Here is a 13,197-nt window from a genome sequence, read left to right on the forward strand (position 1 = left end):
GATAATTTTATTCAAACTTCACAGCCTTGCTTTAAAGCCTCCCTCATCCCGCCCTCCCCGGGCACGGATGCTCCAAGAGACACGTACACACAAACCCCCGCAGGCTTTTCTCCCTTTGTTGCGGATCCAGCCTTTGTGCCTGCACGCTGGCTAATTGTGAGCCGGTTCGAGTGTGCTAGGAAGTGGGTTGCCACAGTATATTCATTTAAATCAGGTAATAGAGCAAAGACAGCTTTAAAAATGAGGGATCATCAACATTTGGTCCATAAATATTAACCAAAACCATTTTCCTATTATAAATTATTCCGTTAACAATCAAAAATCTACCATTAATATCGGCTATAATATCCTCCTGATTAAAAGGGATATTGGAATCAATAAAAATAGAGACACCTCTAGTTTTACTCTGTGAGTTTGCATGAAGCTGAGAATCTTTCCAAAATTTAAAAAATTAATTTTTATCACATAACCTGATATGTGTCTCTTGAGCAAAGATTATATCAGGCTGAAATCCTGATGTTTAAATGTTTTCTTATGCTTAATAGAGTGATTCCAACCACAGACGTTCCAAGTTAAAACATTTAACTGTTTAGATATCATCATGAAACTTGGTATCTAAAAAGAGTAGTTAGACGCATGTCAGGATAAGGTAGTCGAAAATGGCAGAGATGAACAACAATAAAAATAATTTGCGTAGGCTCCAGGTTTCCATAATGGGGATTAAAAAAAAAATCCACCCAAACTACAAACCCCAGAAGTAAGTCGATATCAATTGACGCAAGCCCCAAGAAAAGCATAGATACAAATACAAACTCTGCCTACCTAAGTAATTTTTGAAAAAAATGAGAAAAGTAATCTGTCTCCCTCTACTGAACATAAAATTCATTATAGTCGACATATATCTCAATATAATTAACTTGGAAGGAAATCTTGTAAAGCAAAACGACCTTCAATTTTGAAAGTAACCTTCATAATATTAGATAAGAGAAGAAAAACACATCCAAAACAATTCTTGGAATATTTGCACAAAAGAAAAACAATTGCCGTCTTTAAATTATCCAATCTATCTTTAAAACGTAAGGAAATCCAAATAATTACTTAAAAGATCTTTACAACAATGTACAGAGCAAAAAAAAGCAATTAGTTCATTTAAATGCTGCAGAAAAAAAATTCTAGATGGTTCAAATTTATCTACAGTCTATCAACAATTTTCCCGCTGTGTCATCTGAGGTTAAAACCATCCAAACCAGTCTTTTTCAGAGATAAAAATACATTTTAAGGTAAAGACTTTCTGTAACCATCAAATCTTCCAATTTCATTACTCTTTATGCTGCAAGAGAATCAAACCATTATAAATCATTCAAACTTCAGGCTTCAGACTCATCATTAGATTCATCAGGTAAAGAGTTAATAAAACACAATGCTTCGGCTGGGTCATCAAAAATATGAGCTCCAGACTTTTTGACAAAAAGCCTTAATTTAGCTGGATATTGGAGCAATCGAAAAAGCTTTTTTTGATATGCTAATTTCATGGCCGATGCAAATCCAGCATGCTTCTTAACAATTTCGCGTGGAAAATCTTCAAAAAAGCAAACCTCCGAACCTTGAAACTGAAACAGCCTTTGTTTTTTCACAAGCTTAATAGTGCGGTCTCTGTCTCTGAAACGAAGAAAACGCACAACAATATGTCTGTTTTTACCTTGATCCAAGAGTTTTAAAGTATCAATTCTGTGAGCCATTTCAATATCTGGAGGTTGTGAACAAACCTCCAGAAATAAAGACTGAAACATTTTTGCAAAATAATCCAGTGTGTCGGCCGATTCTGATTTCTCTTTTAATCCAACAATTCAAATATTCTTCCGACGTGACCGAGCTTCCAGATCAACGATCCATTGTTGAGCTTTTTCCAAATGAGAAGAAAGGTCAGCAACATTTCGATTAACTTCTTTAAGATTAATGCTCAGAGTCAATTTTTCCTTCAAATTTCTCTTTTAATTGAGTTATTTCAATGCCGATATTGCTGTTTTGAGATTCTAATCTCGTCACCCAGGGGTGTTCCTCTGAGAGTTTGTCAGCTTTTTTAGGCTTTCCATTACCTGTGTTACGTACCCCGTAACTGGGTCACTTACCAGCAAAGATAGAGAGGTCCATTGAAGTCTGATGGTACTATTTTTAACAGTATTTATTGATAAAAATACACAAAAATAATATCAATGCAAACATACAGATAATATACATCGTCAATACTAAATCTAAAAGCGCGGGTATAATAATAATCAATAAGAAATAGTGCTATCGTTATCTAGGGGATAATGTATTGTCCAATGGAAATATAAAAGTTAGTTTAGTTCATTCAAGCTGCAGCTTTCTGGTTTGAGAGAAAGACGGGTTAAAACTTGCCCAGTCCTTTTATGATGTCAATCCTTCGAGAGTCGCTGGGAGTTGATTTCCCCGTTGTTAGCTAAAAACCGTACTTCCGTGGTAAAGGCACACCGATTCCGGGGCAAATGGAAACGTACGCACGTGGCCTTCCCACTGGCTTTCGCTATTACGGGATCGCTCGCGTTTCTTCTAGTGCATCTGAGGGGCTGTTCCCACAGACCCTCTTTTATCCTGACTCACAGGGTCTCAGGTGTCAATCAGGTTGGGATGATGCAATCCCTCCACCAACCAGCCCACTTTGCCTGAGGGCTTCCACGAAGCACAGTATTTTAATACAGAATTCCGTCTCCAAGAGACAATGGCTGTTTCCCGTAGCTTTATATCACCGGGGGGGTCAAGACATTCCAAACGTCTCTCTCTCATTTCCTGGGTCTCCTGACCCAAATCAATTGCGATCCTGCGATTCTCAAAAGGAGGGGGCTGCAGGTGTAACACCTGGGTCCAGATTTCTTTTGGCGCTTCTTAGAGTAGCCATAGTTATAACCGTTACTCTACAGATCCGACTGAGTAAAGTTGAAATTTCAAAGTTTAAGTTGGAAAAGGAAAAGATTAAAGGCGGACATCAAGAAACTATATCTTACATGTCTGTGTGCGGAAGAGAGAGTCACCTTGTCAAAGGCTTTCTGAAGATCCAAATACACAACATTCACTGCATCTTCCTTGTCTAGCCTACTGGTAATTTCCTCAAAAAATTGCACTAGGTTTGTCAGGCAGGATTTTCCTTTAAGGAAACCATGCTGAGTTCTGCCTATCTTGTCATATGCCTCCAGGTACTCCGTAACCTCATCCTTGACAATCAACTCCAAAAACTTCCCAACCACCGATGTCAAGCTAACAGGTCTATAGTTTCCTTTTTGCTTCCTTGCCCACTTCTTAAATAGGGGAGTAACATTTGCATTCTTCCAGTCCTCCGGAACCAGGCCAGAATCTTATCGACTTTTGATAGATCATTGCTAATGCCTCCGCAATCTCCACTGCTACTTCCTTCAGAACAGGAGAGTGCATTCCATCTGTTCCAGGAGATTTATCTACCCTTAGACTATTCAGCTTCCTGAGTACTTTCTCTGTCATAATTGTAGCTGCGCATATTTCTCTTCCTTGACACCCTTGAATGTCCGGTATATTGCTGATGTCTTCCTCAGTGAAGACTGATGTGAAATACTCGTTCAGTTCCTCCACCATCTCCTTATCTCCCATTACAATTTCTCCAGCATCATTTTCTATTTGTCCTATATCTACTCTCACCTGTCTTTTACTCTTTATATACTTGAAAAAGCTTTTAGTATCCTCTTTGATATTATTTGCTAGCTTCCTTTCATAGTTTATCTTTTCCCTCTTAATGACCTTCTTAGTTTCCTTTTGTAAGTTTTTAAAAACTTCCCAACCCTCTGTCTTCCCATTAATTTTTGCTTCCTTGTATGCCCTCTGCTTTGCTTTTACTTTGGCTTTGACTTGTCTTGTCAGCCACGGTTGCATCCTTTTTCCATTCGAAAATTTCTTCTTCTTTGGGATATATCTGTCTTGCACCTTCCTCACTTCTCGCATAAACTCCAGCCACTGTTGCTCTGCCGTCCTTCCCGCTAGTGTCTCTTTCCAGTCAACCTTGGTCTGTTCCTCTCTCATGCCACTGTAATTTTCTTTACTCCACTGAAATACCGACACATTGGATTTCGGCTTCTCTTTCTCAAATTTCCAGTGAACTCAATCGTGTTGTGATCATTGCTTTCTAACGGTTCCTTCACTTCCATCTCTCAAATCACCTCTGGTTCATTACACAATACCCAATCCAATACAGCCGATCCCCTAGTGGGCTCAATAACAAGTTGTTCTAAAAAGCCATCTCGAAGACATTCTACAAGTTCTCTCTCTTGAGATCCAGTGCCGACCTGATTTTCCCAATCCACTCACATGTTAAAATCCACTACAATTATCATAACACTGCCCTTCTGGCAAGCCTTTTCTATTTCCTGTTGTAATTTGTAATCTGCATCACTGCAGCTGTTTGGAGGCCTGTAGATAACTGCCAAAAGGGTCCTTTTACCCCTGCGATTTCTTGGCTCAACCCATAAAGATTCTGTACCTTCCAATCCTATGTCAACTCTTTCTAATGATTTAACATCATTTCTTACCATTAAAGCCACGCCAGCCCCTCTACCTACCTGCCTATCCTTCCGATACACTGTGTATCCTTGGACGTTCAGCTCCCAGAGACATGCATCCTTTAGCCACGTCTCAGTGATGACCACAATATCATACCTGCCAATCTGTAACTGTACAACAAGTCATTCACCTTATTCCTTATGCTGCGTGCATTTAAGTATAACACCCTAAGTTCAGTATTTGGTACCGTTTGCATTGATTGCACTGCAACTCATCCCAATGGCTGCAAATTTGCTGCATCACCTGCCTGTCCTTCCTGACATCCTTACTGCTCACTACCTTAGATCTATTTCTGTTTTCCCTCTCCTCCACTCCATCATTCCAGTTCCCATCCCCCTGCCAAATTAGTTTAAACCCTCCCTAACAGCTCGATTAAACCTTTCTGCCAGGATATTGTTTCCCCCTAGAATTCAAGTGTAACCTGTCCTTTTTGTACAGGTCACACCTGCCCCAATAGAGGTCCCAGTGATCCAGAAACTTGAATCCCTGCCCCGTGCTCCAATCTCTGAGCCACGCATTTATCCTTCACCTCGTTCCATTCCTACTCTCACTGTCACAGGCTGTAATCCCGAGATTACTACCTTTGTGGTCCTTCTTCTCACCTGTCTTCCTAATTCCCTACATTCTCCTTTCAGGACCTCTTCCCTTTTCCTACCTATGTCATTGGTACCTTTATGTACCACGACCTCTGGCTCCTCACCCTCCCACTTCAGGATATCTTGGACACGATGAGAAACATCCTGGACCCTGGCACTAGGGAGGCAAACTACCATCTGGGTCTCCTGATTGTGTCCACAGAATCGCCGATCTGACCCTCTAACTATCGAGTCCCCTATTACTACTGTTTGGAAGCCTGTAAATAACTGCCATCAGGGTCCTTTTACCCCTGCGATTTCTTAGCTCAACTCATAAAGATTCTGTACCTTCAATACCATTTTGTGTATTGTGAACATTTTGGGGCCCCTTTTTAGGAAAGGATGTGCTGACATTGAAGAGGGTCCAGAGGTTTATGAATGATCCTGGGAATGAAAGGGTTAACATATGAGGATTTGCTTGATGGCACTGGGCTTGTACTCGATGGTGTATAAAAGAGTTAGATGGAATCTCTGAAAAGTACTGAGTTAGAGTGGGTGAAGTGAGGATGTTTCTATTGGTGGGAGAGTCCAGGATCAGAGGGCACATCCCCCAAGTAGAACAGGGTCCCAACCTTTTTTATGCCATGGACCTCTACCATTAACTGAGTAGTCTGTGGAACCCCTGGTTGTGAACCCCTGGAATAGAAGGAAGTCCCTCTAGAACATATGGGGAGGAATTTTTTTAGTCACTGGATATATTTTAAGCAAGTTTGACATGTTCTTATATAATAACCTATCAAAGGTTAGGAGGAGAAAGCAGGAAAATATGGTTGAGAAGGGAAAATCATTTAGCCATTAACCAATGGTGGAATAGAATCGTTGAGCCTTATTTCGCTCCTGTGTCTTATGGTCTCTCCTTCACCTTTCAGCCCAGTTTGGTGACACATTTAAAATTAATGTAAGTGTGCTACAAATGTCTGTTGGTGTAAAGCTACAGGATCTGATAAAAGTAAATTTAACCCCTTAGTTCATTGTTTATGTTACACTCTTGGGTTTGGTGAATTGATGCTGTCATTTGACTTGTGAAAGGTTGCTTCCCTGAGGCTCTCCACAAAGTATAATCTGATTTTGAGCCTATATGAAAATTTTTTCCAGGATTCGTAGGATATTTAGTGTATTTAAATATTGAACATTGCTGCCTCTTCTAGTGATCCCAGTAAGGCTTGGGAATGGTGGGCCCCACTATCTTCTTGGTGACATTTCTTTGAGGGGAGGAGCAGACAGAATATTTTGAGAGGGATAGGATGTTGGAATAAAGCTAAGTATTCTTATTTGTTAAAAATATAACACATTTCTTAATCTTTGTGGTAATGATATTCCTTCCTAGTTGATTTTTGATGCAGTACTTCAGATAATGTATGGAGCAGTTGTGCCCTGGAGCGATACTGTAGAACAGCTTGTCAAACAACATTTGGAAAAGAATCATCCTAAGTATGTACTCTTTTGATGATTCAATGAATTTAAAGTCAGAAGTTGCTTGTAAAATTCCCTTGCTGCTGAATATGAAAAATGTGTGTTTTTACCTTTATCCAAATTTGCAGGTAAAGCAATGATTCACTTATATTTCCATACTTCCCAAGTGTATAATAAGTGCATAAGTATATTTTCCCAAATGTACTTCCTACAGTTGCTCTGGAGAACCCATTTTTTTTTATTCCGAGTTCAAATTTGATCACTGTCTTCTTTTCGCATATGTCTTCCTAATTTTTTTTCAATTGTACCACCATTCTGAATATAATATAGTTTTATGAATGGTATGGTTTAACTGTGTATGTTAAATCTAATAATTCCCTTTATCCAGTTTTAAGTACTTTAAATGTAAAGAATCTAAATAATTTACTTGGAAGTAGACCATGCTATCTATGGTGTCTTAGTGAACTCTTCACTGCAATCGGCTAACTCCATGATGCCCCATCAATAACTCTCGGAGACGGGAGGTGAACGATAGGCTATTATTAGCTGCAAGAGACCACCACACAACATCCTGGAGACTGAGGGAGGAGCAGTGCCTCCAATCGCCTTTGTACAGGGGTCTGTGGGAGGAGCCACAGGAGCAGTCAGCAGAGGGGCGTGTCCAGACAGGTATATGCAGTTCACCACACTCCATTTAGGACCAAACACTTGGAAAGTTTGAGGAAATTTTAACTAAACTAACAATGATGTGTTGCTAACCCAGAGTTTATTATTAGTAAGCCAATTATGGAAAGTAAAAATGGTTGTAGCAAACAGGAAAAGTTTTAACAGTGATTATTCTGGAACACTCTGGAGCATAATTTTAAAATATCTCAAATCACTTAATTTGGTCAAAGCCTGTATGCATTCCGACTTGATTTGAACTTCAGCATTTCAGTCTCCTCTCATTATTAACTAATTGTCATTATGTCCGTGTTTCAGTTCATGTTCAAGTCAGTGAGTTCATGAAGTAGTTTCCAGTAGAAAAAATATGAAAGCTAATAAATGACTTGCGATGCTGTTACCAGGGTGAAATTGCTGCAAGAAAGCTACAGGCTTATGGAGATGAAGAAATTATTAAGAGGATATGGAATACGGAACTTTGACATGTTTAGTAACCACAAAATAATGGTAGGATAATAAGTTTAATTCATTGTTCACATGATATATTATTAGCACACAGAACAGTAGTAAATAAGTTGTAATTGTGTTTTGGATTCCAAGATCAAATATCAACTGGACTTTAATTATTCTGCTTTTATTATAAAGATCACTGTAAAATCTTAACATTTAACATTTTTCAGTCCTTCAATCTTCAAGTATTGAACTGTCTGAATCTCTGTATGTTCCTATTTATGTAACTTGCCTACATTTTTGTGTGTTGTTAAAAGAACAACTAATTGCTGCCACACACTGTTGTGTCCTTGGTATTTATTTTACGTAAATTGACATATAACCTTGACTGTATATAATTCGTGTTAATCACTTTTTTTTGAGCAGTGGCTGATAAAGTTCATCTTGAAACAAGACCTGCCATCGTCGTTGGATGATGCTTTGAAGGTAGTTCATGCACACAAACTAAACCCAGTTGAAGTTTACTTTCTTCATACAAAGCATCTGATATTGAACAACAAGGTAGGCATTTGTTAATACCTACATAAAGTGAGGTTGAAAGGGGTGTTAGGGTGTTCAGTAAGCATCTATAAGTTTTGTATTCTCCCTAAATCTTATCAAGATATATTAAATCAATAACAGAAATTCTCATATAAGGACTTAAAATTTCCTTGGTCATGGTTGGTACTTGTCTCAGAAATCTTGTGTTACATAAGGGCATTGTTTGTAATGATTCCCTCCAAAGAGAATTTGTAACTCCCAATAAATTTGACATATTGTACAAGTTGATTCTTATCAAATAGTGGCAGTCCAGTAAAATTCCAATAATCTGCTAAACAGCTATTCAGAAATCATTGTGGTTAGGCACCTATCTCACTAGGTTGGGGGTCGGCAACCCGCGGCTCTGGAGCCGCATGCGAATCTTTCATCTCTGTGCTGCGGCTCCCTGTGGCTTTGGAAAATAAATGGTCAGTATTTAATTAAAATGTATTTTATGTTAGTTTGTTAGTTTTTGAAATGTAATTCTAAATTTGAAGATTATGGTGATCTTGTACAGTCTAAATAAAACGTTGTGGCGACCCATTTCCTGGCACATCCGAACCGGCTCACAATTAGCCAGCGTTCAGGCAAAGGGAGATAGCCTACAGGGGTTTGTGAGTACGTGTCTTTTGGAGCATCCGCGCCCATGGGGGGCGGGTTGAGGGAGGCTTAAAAGCAAGGCTGTTTAGTTCGAATAAAGTTATCTTTGACTGCAATTTACTGACTGCGTGTAGCACACCGCTACAACGTGTTTTTAATTGCTGGCTGTCCAGAGGGGAGGTGCTGAAACGCTTTGTCGCATGTCTGGAAGAAGTGAAAACTTTCCTGGGCAGCAAAGGGCTCACCTTTCCTGAGCTGGAACAGCCAAAGTAGCTGGAGAATCTACACTTCATGGTTGACATGACAGCGCACCTTAACACGCTGAACACAGCTCTTCAGGGGAAAGGACGTACAGCCCTACACATGTTGGAGGATGTTTTGGCATTCGAGCGCAAGTTGACAGTGCTTGCCAGAGATTTACAGAAAGGCACATTGTCTCACTTCCCCAATTTGAGAGAGTTCAAACAAGGTCACGACATGATAAATTCGGAGTATTTACATTCTGCAATCATCGCAATGCAAACATCGTTTGGGAAATGCTTCTGTGAGTTCAGAGAGGAAAAAAACACATTATACTTCCCGGTCACTCCCCTAGGCATCGATCCATCCCTACTGAATACGACTGCATTGGCAGGTGTGAGTCAACCTGATCTTGAGATGGAACTGGCCGACATAGCCGACAAAGACATATGGGTGTCCAAGTTTAGACGCTTGCCAGCAGACCTTGAAGATGTTGCCCGTCAGAAGGCCGTTCTTGCTCAGAATCACAAATGGAGTGATATTGAAAACCTCCCCTAACCGGACAAACTTGTGTTCGAAACATGGAATGCTATACCCGACATTTATGTAAACATTAAAAAGTATGCGCTTGGAGTCCTGTCATATGTATGTGAGCAGGTGTTCTCCAACATGAACTTTATTAAAAACAAACATCGCGCATGCCTCACAGATGACAGCTTGCGATCCTGTGTAAAGATGAAGGTGATGTCATACAGCCCTAATGTGCAGAAAGCTGTGTGCTGAGGTCCAGGAGCAGAAATCCCATTAACCAAGTATGATAAATATTTTAATTGCCTATTATTTTACGTATATTCATATTTTTTCATTGTTCAGTGAAATAGGCCTTTTATTTTTCCGGTTGACAGCTGGCTGACGTTATTTTTGGTTTGCTGCTGGCGGACAATTTAAGTTCGGCGTTTTTCATAAATACAAGAAGGACTCAAATAGACATTGAGTATTTTACTTAAAAGTAACCTTCAACCCAACATCTTTTTTTTGGAGTTCAAAATGTTTTTGTTGCATGCAGAAATGTAATTTTGTTTTCTCTGCAGGAGTTCATCGATTTCATAAATGCAACACATTATAGTTTGTTTATACATAGCATAAAGGCAAAAAAAACGTTGTATGCAGTGTTATTTCATTTTAAATGTCAAACGGGTTTTGTGGCTCCCAGTGTTTTCTTTTCTGTGGGAAACGGGTCCAAGTGGCTCTTTCAGTGATAAAGGTTGCTGACCCCTGCACTAGGTGATGATTGCAGCCTTCCTCATCCACTCACTGGGATCCTGGTTGCCACAAGCATCATCCACTTGCTGGGGTCCTGGATCACATGTATTCTTCAGCGTGTTAGGTCACTGAAAAGTTATCATTTTACTCTGTAACATCTGTTTAAACATTTGGATTATTAGTGGAGATAAGATCAAATACTCCAGAAAATCATCCAATCTAGCATCTTGGAAGTTCCAATTATGCCATATTGATGGAGTTTTTCTGCTTTCCATATTTTGAGATGGAAAAGGAATATGTTGTGCGCCCCCCTGCCGGGCCTGGTCTAGTCTGCTGTTGGGCGCGTGGCCTCGTAATCTGACCGACGGACGCCACGCTCTCCCTCTTGGCTTTCCACAGCACGTCTGCCCGGGCCGCCACCTTCCGGGGGTCGCTGAAATCTGTGTCGGCCAGCAGCAGATGTATGTCCTCGGGCAGTTGCTCTAGGAACGCTTGCTCGAACATGAGGCAGGGCTTGTATCCGTCAGCCAGGGCCAGCATCTCGTTCATCAATGCTGATGGCAGCCTGTCTCCCAGACCATCCAGGTGAAGCAGGCGGGCACCCCACTCACGCCATAAGAGGCCAAAGGTCCCAATGAGCAGCGCTTTGAATGCTTCATATTTGCCTTCTTCCGAGGTCGACTGTATGAAATCCTCAACCTGGGCGGCCGTCTCCTGGTCAAGGGCGCTCACCAGGTGGTAGTAACACGTAGAATCAGAGGATATCTGCCGAATCTGGAACTGGGCTTCTGCTTGGCTAAACCACACGCGTGGTCGCAGTGTCCAGAAAGTCAACAGTTTTAGCGAAACTGCGTGAACAGATGAAGAGTCGGTCATCTTTGGTCCAAATCCCGTTTGGACCGTCGGGGTCACCAATGTAGTGATGTACTACATACAGAGCTAGAGACGACAGGGAGTCGGTAAGCCGTTTCGAGACTATTTTATTCAAACTTCGCAGCGCTGACATTTAATCCCTAGCGCCTGCCCTCTCCGGGCGGAAATAATGTCAGAGGTGCATTACCAAAGTCTCTCCCCACGCACTGGCTATTTGCGAGCCGGTTTGCCTGCGCAGAAAGTGGGTCGCCGCAATGTCTCGGATACTAAAATTTTGTTCCTTTTGAAAACAGAAAATAAATCCTCCAAATGCCATAGTGAATCTTAAATATGAACACAGCATTGATGACAAAAGTTTGAAATAAATGTTGGAAAACATGAAGCAAGGATGGTGGTTGGCAGCATGCCCAGATAGAATGGCATAATTATTACAATAAGGTGTTGACCAGTTCATTCTTAGGGTATATTATGATCTATAAAGATTTAACCATTTGTAAACATTGTGAGAAAATGCAATATTATATATATTTTAAATGAAGACTTCATCTCACTTGGCTAAGCATACTTAAACTTTTAAGTATCAAATAGATTTTAAATCCATATCTAATTTATCTCTATTTACTTTGCTATTTGTGCTTTATGTGGCTGTATCTCACAAGATTAATCTACAGTAGTCTAATTTTTGAAAATTAATGTTTAAAAAAAAACATCTTTTTCTCCTTTAGGCAGATGACTGCCTCAATTTGCTGAAGTCTCTTGCATTGAAGGAAGCTGAGACTGCTGTAATGCGTTTAAGCATTTGGGCACAGCTGGAAATTGAAAACTATCCTGATAATCCTGAGGTAAAATTATGAATGCACTTACTTCAGAAACATCACCTTGTGATTTTAATTGGTGAAATTAAATGGATTTTATTTATAGCCAGAACAGTAATGAAAGAAGTCCAAATCAAATTATTTTTTCTTTTGCCTCCGTCCCTTTTCAGCCCTCTTCTCCTCCCCTCACCCTTACCCACCCCCGGCGAATATTGGCTCCTTGTTAGCAATAACCATCATTTGAAAACACGCACAGTCGATCATTTTTCAATATGAACCTTGATGCTGGACATCAGCAACAATGTTCACCATGAAACAACTGAATAAAGTTTTAACTTTTTGAGGATGTCACTTAACTTCCATGACTGAAAAGCATTGCCATTTAATGATAAAGAGGCTAACTCACAGCTGATTTTTATCGAAGCTGAAGTTGATTGTAACATCCCCAACTTCGATTCTGACCCACCCTTTCACGTGTCGTGTATCTATTCATAAAATCCATTCTAGAATGTAAAATAGAAATAATCGCTTTACTGACGTAATGCATTTAAAATATTTTTCAAATTAAGCATTCAGAAAAATTTTAATTGCAAAAAAGTGAGAGCTGTTGTAATGATCAAAGTTTTGATAATTGGAGGAAAAGATGCATCATTTTAATGAACTGTAGATAACCAAGAAATTGGCATTTTTCTTGTAAGCAGGGACTTGAGGGTAAAATAATGCATAATTTCTGTTTATGACGATGTTATTTATGTTTCAGTTGGAAAAGCATCTGGTGTTGGTTGCAAAATCAGTAGTGGAGATTATTAAATTTTTACAAAGGAATCAAAAGGGTAAATTTTTTGAATTATTTCTAGACATTCCTGATTGCATTTTGCTTGAAGCTGACATACTGTTTTTGTTTTTACAGACAACACTTTACAAAAGGAAGAAATTGAAAACCTCTTAAATAAATTTGAAGCATTTGTGGATTTTCAGGTAATTATTAAGTAAAAATATTGAAGGCATATGTTAAATATTTGTCACTTTGTATATTGAAATTAAAATATATTTGAAATTCTTTG

The 13,197-nt window shown here is 39.6% G+C and overlaps 1 protein-coding gene across 1 annotated transcript in view; it reads left to right on the forward strand.

Annotated features, from left to right (window-relative positions):
* Positions 1 to 13,197, forward strand: part of kntc1 (kinetochore associated 1) — a 162,983-nt gene that overhangs the window by 51,081 nt on the left and 98,705 nt on the right. The window contains exons 27-32 of the mRNA XM_059988223.1: positions 6,565 to 6,668; positions 7,718 to 7,820; positions 8,190 to 8,324; positions 12,044 to 12,160; positions 12,894 to 12,966; positions 13,044 to 13,111. Coding sequence (XP_059844206.1) covers positions 6,565 to 6,668; positions 7,718 to 7,820; positions 8,190 to 8,324; positions 12,044 to 12,160; positions 12,894 to 12,966; positions 13,044 to 13,111 — 600 coding nt within the window. The remainder of the gene's footprint in view (positions 1 to 6,564; positions 6,669 to 7,717; positions 7,821 to 8,189; positions 8,325 to 12,043; positions 12,161 to 12,893; positions 12,967 to 13,043; positions 13,112 to 13,197) is intronic.

This window comes from Hypanus sabinus, chromosome 13 (assembly GCF_030144855.1).
Source record: "Hypanus sabinus isolate sHypSab1 chromosome 13, sHypSab1.hap1, whole genome shotgun sequence".
NCBI classification, from domain to species: domain Eukaryota; kingdom Metazoa; phylum Chordata; class Chondrichthyes; order Myliobatiformes; family Dasyatidae; genus Hypanus; species Hypanus sabinus.